We start from the raw sequence: 10,000 nt of genomic DNA on the forward strand, positions 1-10,000 counted from the left end.
TACCACTACCACACACACACACACAGATGAGCGGTTCAATGCATAAGTAAATCAGTAAACTGGCAGCTAACTACCGACTAGATCGTTAAATATATATACAACAATGTATATTATTAGAGAGATAGATAGACAGACAGATATATAGATAGAAAAATCATACAAAATAAGTTTACTGAAGCAACTTTCAGAGAGAGAGAGAGGAGGGAAGGTGAGGGAAGGAAGAAGGTCGGGGGTGGCGGTGGAGGTGTGGGGAGAGGGTAGGCGGAGCTTTTTACTGTTGTGTTCATTTCCATTTCTGGCTAATGGAGTTTTTGCCTCTTGGTACAAGGACAAGTGTCTTTATTCTTTACACTTAGTGATTCACGATACCCTTATGAATTACGGTACTGGGTGTAATACACTATAGCAAAATCTCGTTCTGATACGAGTGTTTGTTACAGAGTTATTGCCAAAAAACGTGCTTGCACTGTTTCTGAAACCCATAGTAGTTTTGCCAAAAGTATTTTCCATTTTTTATCCTTTACCTCTTTAACTTTCAGAGCATTTACTCTAATTCTTTTGATCAGTCTTCATTCAATCCAACTTGCGTTACAATGTATGCAGTAATACAGTACCTTACCTTTAAGCCCTCCACCATCAGCTGCGACCACTTGAATAGAATATTCTGGCGTTGTTTCCCTATCCAGGCAACAGATGGCGGTAGTAATGAGGCCACTCTTCGGGTGGACATAAAAAATCGCCTCCCCAGTTCTGTCATGGATAACATTCTTTTCTATGAAGTAGGTTATCCTCGCATTGGTTCCTTCTGTGGCGTCATCTTTGTCCCAGGCTGACACCTGGGCTACGGACAGCTCTTTGGAAAGGTTTTAGAAGCCTGCTTTAGGAATCATCATTAATATTCATCTGTATGGACTATCTAACGTGAAGATGAGTTTTGAGAAGGACTGCTGAAATATAGTGAGGCATGGTATCTGCATAGCAGTTTACAGTGAAATAATATAAAAAGTGGTGAGGTGAATTATTTTACAATCAGCTTCTCTGTGTAATAAGTTAGATTTAAAAATGCAAACTTTTCTTGTCATAAAATAGATATCTAAAAAATTCCACAAACAAAAACCTTACTCTAGAAATATGCACACTCCAACTCTCGCTGTTCATACAAGGGCATCAGTTTTTAATCTAGGTTGATGAAATATCTACGTATAATTTCCATGAAAAACTTAAGATTGGTTAATCCTTATAGCCAGGAATAAGGGGAAAATCATCTGCTCTGGAAAAGGAAATGTTATGTAAAACACAGGAGCTATATAGAAGCTTTACTTGAGAACACATGGCAGCCCCCTTAAATGATTGCCTTTGCCATATTTTTATATATTTTGATTGTTTGTTTCGCTATCCTTTTAGTTTGGCTTTGGCAGAGAAGTTATATTACTGGGTTGTTCTTAGGATGGAGCGTAATGGGTGATCCTTTTTACTACATAGTTCAGTGAATGTTTTTATATTTTTTTTCTACTATCATGCTTTGGAAAATTGTTCTGGCTTCTGGTTTTTCTCCGACTCGCGTAACATTTCTTCATATTAATTTCATTTTTGGGCATGCGGTTAGAAAAAGGCTTTAGGTTGTCTATTTCATTCTCCGTTTTAGTTAGAAGAAACTCGTTTTACTACGAGAGAAGGTCTTAAGTAATTAATATTATTGAATGCACGAAATTAAGAAAATCTAGAGAGATTCAGAGAAAGATATTTGTCAAATTGAATGAAGTGCAGCGTACTGTACATCTTAAGATGATTGCAATGGTATATAGAATTTAGGCCAAAGGCTAAGTACAGGGAACTTGCGAGGTCATTCAGTGCTGAAAGGAAATTGAGAGTAGAAAGGCTTGAAAGGTGTAACAGGAGAAAAAAAAATCTTTCATTTGCACCATAAAACAATTGTTACGAGAAGGTGGATAGCAAAATGGAAGAAAGATATGAATGGAAGTACAGTAAAAAGAATGACAGGGATTGCAGCTATAGGCCGAGGGAATGCTGCAAAAAACCTTAAGTAATGTCTACAGTGCACCGCGTGAGATGCACTGGAAGCAATTTTAGGTAAATCTTCTGTCAGATTCCCTCGATATGGAAGAGTGTGAGCTGATATGGATGCTGCAGTGGGATCTTTAGTAAACAACATATGAGTTTTACCAAATTATATAAAACAATAAAGAGCACAATGATTTGTCCTGTGTTTTTCGTTTATACTTATATATACATATACATATATATATATATATATATATATATATATATATATATATATATATATATATATATACATATATATATATATATATATATATATATATATATATATATAATATGCAAACAATGCTATGTAAAATACCTAATTTTTGTTATAGTGAAAGTACTTCTAGTGGTAAAAAATGCTTACCTGCTGGTCCGTTCTCCTGTATTTCACCGAACATTGTAGTGTTTGGAAATGCCGGTGGGTTATCATTTATGTCTTTCACTACTATTGTCACTGTCATTTCAGCTGAATGAACGCTACTTTTGTCCTGATTCACGTTTTCGCTGATACCCTTGGGGATAGAGGCGTTGAGGTCAGGGCAGGTGTCATCTTGTTGCGAGTGCCCATCAGCTTCACCGGTGTCAGAATTTTCTAATCGATATCTCTCATCGTTTGCTTTTCTTTTTCCCCTAAAACTTTTCTTAGCATCCTCGTCAATCTTCTTTTGTCTCGTGTTTTCGATCATAGGTATCCGGGAATTGGTTCGTATATCAGTTCTCATTTGGTTTCGTTTTCTATTAGTATCTCGATTTACCCTGGGAAAGGGACAAATGTCAGGACGTCATTGTTTTAACATCACTTGTTTAACCATGGTAATATACGTATATTGGAAGGCTTTTCATAAGGTCAGGATTATTATAAGGTGGTCTGTAGCTATGTTCCCTAAACCAGTCTCCTTTATAGTTACGTCTTTTGTGAAAAAACTTGACAAGTCTTCGGGAGACGGAGATGGCTGAGGATGCCTTACTGAATTTTCTATGTGAACATCTCTTGGTTTAGAGATAACTGACGTAATGGGAGAGAGAAGGGAAAATTTCTTCTTCTTTCCGACGTATGCTACGTTAGAAATGACATCAATTGAAGGATATGAATGGTTATTTACGTTTTCTGCAATATGGAACCGTCTCGAACGTATGTACTCTGGAGAATATAACAGCTGATAAATAACCTTCGAATTTGAGACCTTAGTAAAATTTTGAAATTGGTAATACACTTGGGTTCATTTGGGGAAGGGGGTTTAATACCCAGATGTTTTTCTCGCACACAAATCCCATCTTGGGACTCCGAAACCTGCGTCTTTTTTTCGATTATCGTAATGCTGAGCGTGTTTTATCCAACAAAGGGTTGGCGAGTCGTTTAGAGCTAATTGTTTTAATGGAGGCCAATGAAGAATATTTCTGACCTAAATCGCTTCCCTTGGGCAAGAAAGATTCAGTTCCAGCGGGCGCTTCCGTTCGGTCGAAGTTCGTCCTAATGTTTTTCCTCTCGGGAGATTTGGGATGATTCCTTTCCAAAGTCGCTGAAGAATATTTGCTTGGGCTAATGTCCTTTCCATTCAAGGTGGGTTTTAAGCTAGATTTTTTCCTGGTTTTTCTTTCAAATATTCTCCCTTTACTGATCGTCGGGTTTGTGATGGAATCGCTACTCAAGGGTTCATTTTCAGTTTTAGCTGGGTTCGTTTTTTTTGAAAGTTATATTGTTCAACGGCGATAAACCTGTACTGTTACCATCTTGTAATATATTTGCTTTGTTACGATTAAATCGTATATTTTTTGTAGATATGTTTAACATCAAACATATATTTTTCTTACTGATCACCGCAGCACCTCATATAATTCATTTCTCTTGTGCAACTCTGGACGATTCTCATCAGCGGAATCTAAGACTTTATCGAATATCTGTTTATGTTCAGTTACTCTTTGTTTGTGGCTGATAAAATCTGAGCTTTTTCCAGAAATATTTTCATGCTGACTTTGACCTCCCATAAACGTTTTTTCACCAGGAAAATGAATGTCCCTAACACTTCGTCTGTTCTTATATAAGAATCTAGCCATTCTTTGTTCATTAGCGGCGTTTCGTTGGTCCGTTTCTGCCTTTTTGCTCCAAGAAAATCGTAATTTATTCTTTTTGACTCCGACTGAAGGTAACAGATGCTGATATTTATGACTGCGGCCATCTTCGTGTTCTGTTCTAGCTCTTGATTCAGAAATATTTCCTTTCTTGTTTACAAAAATAACATCTTCGTAACTATCGTGGCTGTAATGTTTTGGGGTGGACCTCTGGCAATTGGCCATCCGAAGATGCCATTGTATCAGCTGCCGACTCATAAATCATATGGAAAGTAACGTTTCGTTTTCTCCACTTGAATTTAAACTTTGTTCCAAGCCACGTTCATTTGATATAGATTGTGGTACCGGTCTGTTTGAAACGACCGTGTGATGTCTTTTCCATTTCTTTTGCTATGCCTCCCCCTCCTATGGTACACTATACTCGTTTTCCTACTTTTTTCAACGCTTACAGGGAAGACTTGTTCTATTACAGTTTTCATCTGGCTACCAGGAGGGCATCTAACTGATAGCCGACATTAAGATAATTTTTTTCAGATTTAATGTCTTTCCTAGGATGTACTTCATGGGAACCAAATATGTTGTCTGCATGATAACCGCTAGTTTTCCAAGGTATGTTTATTTCTGCAGTGTGGCTTTCATTCGTCATGACCTTGTCTTTATCTTCTTACCCTCCATGTCTTCTATGTAAGCTGGGTTCTACGGACCATCTTGGATTGATAAAAGAGTTTGCTGCTGCCGAATCAAACGCGTCGTCGTTAAAAAGGCGCATTTTTTTTAGAAAGCTGGATTATCCTTGAAATACCTCATCCGCTTCTTCGTTTGGTGGCTTGGACGTTAAGATATTATGTCGGTCTCTCTTTCTACTAGAGTTTGACTTCGAAGCCAGAGCTCGGGTGTAATGAATACCAGTAACTTTCCTGATCATTTTGGTATGTGAGTTGGTTTCCCAAATAGTATGACTGTGTTTTTTTTGGGTCCCAGTTCTCTTGTCCATCTTCCACTTTCACCTTCAACCTCCAGAATCGTTCCCGTGTGGAGGGGGTTCTCGGTCCAGCGCCTGTAAAGTAATAAGAGAAAACTTCTTCAGACGATAAACTGTAATGGTGATGTAATAATAATATGATGATGAATACTGCTAAATTAGTAGCTATGACTAACTGTATTACAGGTATAAATACTGTTAGCGTCAGCAAACTCATATTGAAACTATGAAATGATTATATTTTTGTAATAAATAATAATAAATAATAATAATAATAATAATAATAATAATAATAATAATAATAATAATAATAATAATAATAAAGAACAGTAAGAAAAGGAAAACCAACATAAGTATGGCATGGATTGACTATAAGAAAGCCCTCGACATGATACCACACACATGGCTAAAAGAATGCCTGAAAATATATGGGGTAGAGAAAAACACCATCATCTTCCTAAAAATACAATGTGCAACTGGAATACAATACTTACAAGCTCTGGAATAAGACCAGCAGAGGTTAATATCAGGAGAGGGATCTTCCAGGGCGACTCACTGTCCCCACTACTCTTTGTAGTAGCCATGATTCTAAAGACAAAAGTACTGCAGAGGATGGATGCTGGGTACCAACTCAAGAAAAAAGGCAACAGCGGTAGGGTAAGAGCATCAAGGAAATAGATACCCTAATCCAGACTGTAAGAATTGTATCTTGGGACATCAGGATGGAGTTTGGAATAGAAAAAATGTGCCTTGGTCAACGTACAAAAGGACAAAGTAACAAAGACTGAAGGGATAAAGCTACCAGATGGAACAACATCAAAGGCATATAGATGAGACTAGATACAAATACCTGGGAATAAGAACATATGCAGAGACTTGAGGCGATACTCAATTCAAAACTCAATGCCGGAAATATGATAAAATCCATAAACACATGGGCAGTACCAGTAATCAGATACAGCACAGGAGTAGTGGAATGGACGAAGGCAGAACTCCGCAGCATAGACCAGAAAACTAGGAAACGTGACAATAGACAAAGCACTAGCCCAAGAGCAAATACTGACAGACTATACATAAGATGAAAGGAAAGGGGGAAAGGGCTACTAAGCATATAGGACTGCGTCAACATCGAGAACAGAGCACTGGGGCAATATCTGGAAAGCAGTGAAGACGAGTGGTTCAAGAGTGCTTGGGAAGGACTGATAAAAGTAGACGAAGACCCAGAAATATACAGAGACACGAGAATGACAGACAGAACAGAGGAATGGCACAACAAACCAATGCATGGACTATATATGAGACAGACTAAAGAACTGACCAGCGATGAAACATGGCAGTGGCTACAGAGGGGAAAACTCAAGAAGGAAACAGAAGGAATGATAACAGTGGCACAGGATCATGCCCTAAGAACCAGATATGTTCAAAGAACGATAGATGGAAATAACATCTCACCCATATGCAGGAAGTTCAGTATGAAAAACTAGATCATAAACCACATAGCAAGCGAATGTCCTGCACTTGCACAGAACCAGTGCAAAATAAGGCATGATTCAGTGGTAAAAGCCCTCTGCTGGAGCCTGTGCAAGAAACACCAGCTACCTTGCAGTAATAAGTGGTACGAGCACCAGACTGAAGGAGTGATAGAAAACGATCAGGCAAAGATCTTCTGGGACTATGATATCAGAACAGATAGGGTGATACATCCAAATAAACCAGACATGACGTTGATTGACAAAATCAAAAATAAAGTATCACTCACTGATGTCGCAATACAATGGGACACCAGTGTTGAAGAGAAAGAAAGGTAAAAAATGGATAAGTATCAAGACCTGAAAATAGAAATAAGAAGGATATGCGATATCCCAGTGGAAATTGTATCCATGATCATAGGAACACTAGGCACGATCCCAAGATCCCTGAAAAGGAATCTAGAAAAAACTAGAGGCTGAAGTAGCTCCAGGACTCATGCAGAAGAGTGTGATCCTAGAAACGGCGCCCAGTCGAATTAGAGGATTGTGATAGAGCAAAAAAAAAAAAGAAATAATAATAATAATAATAATTAGGAGAAAATGACTGAGTGTGCTTGACTGCTTGTTTATACAAGATGAATATACAGTAGTGAAACAAAGCTTAAGTGCCTGCACACAGGTTGTTTAATTTTGAGAATGTAGGTTCAGAATCTTTTAAGGGTGGAGGTTTACTAAGAATAAACAAGGAAATATACGTATTTAGTTGAAAAGACCCATAAGTTTTTTTTTCATTATCAAAACAAGTTGTAATCATTCTATTTAAACCTAAATTGAAGGTCGTGACATACTGGTATACAATGATGAAAATACCGATTACATTATTCTGTGGCTGTTGGATCGTGTAGAGAGAATATGAAAAGTTCTGCTGGAAGTAAGGTACATAGCTAGAAGATCTTAGAGTAAAAAGAAAAAGAAATAAATAGAGTATAGCCTCTGAAAATCAAGCTTAAGGTGACCTCATACCCAATATACAGTTTCATTTTATGGACTCCTCTTGAGACTTAGGCTGTGGAAAGTTCTGATACTGGAACTTCCCTCATATTAAGTGGATAAAATTTTCAACTGATGTATCGTTTATTTTTTGTATTACCCTCTACAGGCAACAAACATTTTGATAAGAGACTTAGAAAATGACAGAGTAAGCCTCACTATCATTGAATGTAACATAAGGTGTATAGAAATACGACGTTAGCGGTTTGTAGATAATTGACTTGGAATGATGGAAAATAGCTTATTTTCCCTTGTGTTTTGGGCATCATAAAACTCCCGATGGATAGTCTCGTGGGAGTGTTCGCTGGAACACCTACCTGAGAAGAGGCTTTAGGATTAACTCGTCAGTGATATCAGATTTCCAATGTCCTGACAGGTTTATATTCTTTTTTTGATTGATGATGGTAGATTCCAGAATCTTCCTTTTATACAGGCAGCTACTTTTGAAAACCAGCCTGGCCACACTCCGATTTATGGTATGGCCTTCATCCCTGATATGTACGAAAATCCCTAAACACTTTGAAGCTTTTCCTACTGATCTTTCGTGCTCTATCAGTCTTTGTGAGGTAGATTTATCTGTCTCCTCAATGTAACTTTAAAAACTGTTACTGCAGATTGCCTTGCAAAATAAAAAACAAAGGTAATAAACTATTTTCCATTCATCCCGGGTCAATGGTCATCTACGTATCATCAACGTCGTATTGCCACACATACCTACGCTTTTTATATACTCTTGATATATATCATTTGTCCATATTTCACCACTGAGCAGGGATCTAGAAGTACCTAAAATGTATGGTTGTAATGTGTATATAGTGTTTTTATGGTCCTTTTCATCTTCATAGTGTACTGGTGGATTACAGTAGAAGACATTCATATTCAGTATGCTTTGATGGTCTTCTCTGGTATTTTTTTGTAATTTCTACTTGTTATCGTCGTACCAGCTCCATATCAAATATTTCTCTGATGAACTGCCTTTTGCCCTTCCAATCATATGTCCAGACCATATCTCCTTAAGATGTCAGGTCTGTTTTACAGCCTTTAGTCAGACATTCTCTAAAGAAACGCTTTTTAATAGGCAATATTATCTTTCCATAGTTCGAGTCGAAGAAGAACTTCAGCATTTAGCAGTTTTGCCAATTTTTGTTTAAAGTGATCGTGTCCCTACTTCAAAAAGCTCCTTATACACTCTTCGTAGATAGCTTAGCTGTTTATGGATAAACTGCTCTAATTCAACAGCAATTCCACTCGGTCATGAAAGGCCAGTTCTTCTACGTCACCATGGACCATTTCCTCCCTCCCTATAATATTTACAATTACACATTTTGAGCACGAAAAAAAACCATTACATTTATATTTTTATATATTCTGGAAACCTAAGGATTTCTTGTAACAATTCCACATTCTTTGCTCTGCTTCTAGGCATCATAAAGTTGGTTTTATATCAACTGGTTTTTAGTTCTCTGTCCTCCATTCTCTTCATGTAAGTTTTGAAAATACCTGCAACCTCTTTCTCTTAAATCGGCAGATAACATTAGGTCACTTGCAGACAGCAGCTCCCTGAAGTTCCTCCGTCCATAATACTTTTTGTACCTTCCTTTACTAAGTTGGAAACAGTAAAAGGCTGGATTTTTAATTCAGATTCTTATAAAATTCCTGCTACGATCATCTGTTAAGATAAAGTTATGATTTACAATTACATTATTCAACTGTAATAAGAAATTTTTTTAGACAAACGTTTGTACATCCTTATACTTATCTAAATTGGGTTGAATATGGCAAGTCTTTTTTACTTTCTTGGGTCACCATAGGTGGTATTGAGGTATGCCTTGCTTTGTGTATTTTGTGGTGCACTGCAGTTTATTGCCACACTCCTTATTGAACGTTCCAGCCTTTGCTTGATTTTCTACGGTGTTTTCATCTCCGTAAGATCAAATCCTTGAAGCAATCCGTAAAATTCTAAAAATTTCCCTCTGTCTAAATATTCTTTGAAAATTATAACAGTGCCATCGTACTATCAGCATGTAGAAGAGAGAAGATGAATGGAAACAAATAATTTTCTGAACTAAAAAAAAGAAAAAAAAAATGGACGCAACATCAATGTCCGGAAGTAATTAATTAATACTACCTTGAGTTGGATAAGGTCGCCGGTTATAGAGTTGATGGAAAAATAGGCATCTCCAGGGAGATAACCATCGATTCCATCCCGCTATGGAGTAACGTAGTTTCAACTGGTCCATTTGATCTGGATCTTGGCTTCTACCTACAAAGATTAAGCAACGTTTCTTACATTTTTATGTTTATGCTAGAGCGGGGAATAATAAAAATATCAAGAAACAAATGGCCATACATAGATACAGCA

The 10,000-nt window shown here is 37.2% G+C and overlaps 1 protein-coding gene across 1 annotated transcript in view; it reads right to left on the reverse strand.

Moving 5' to 3' along the window:
- Positions 1 to 10,000, reverse strand: part of LOC135195392 (neural-cadherin-like) — a 258,134-nt gene that overhangs the window by 86,412 nt on the left and 161,722 nt on the right. The window contains 2 exon segments of the mRNA XM_064221649.1: positions 620 to 853; positions 2,432 to 2,828. Coding sequence (XP_064077719.1) covers positions 620 to 853; positions 2,432 to 2,828 — 631 coding nt within the window.

Source organism: Macrobrachium nipponense, chromosome 16 (assembly GCF_015104395.2).
Source record: "Macrobrachium nipponense isolate FS-2020 chromosome 16, ASM1510439v2, whole genome shotgun sequence".
Taxonomy (NCBI): Eukaryota; Metazoa; Arthropoda; class Malacostraca; order Decapoda; family Palaemonidae; genus Macrobrachium; species Macrobrachium nipponense.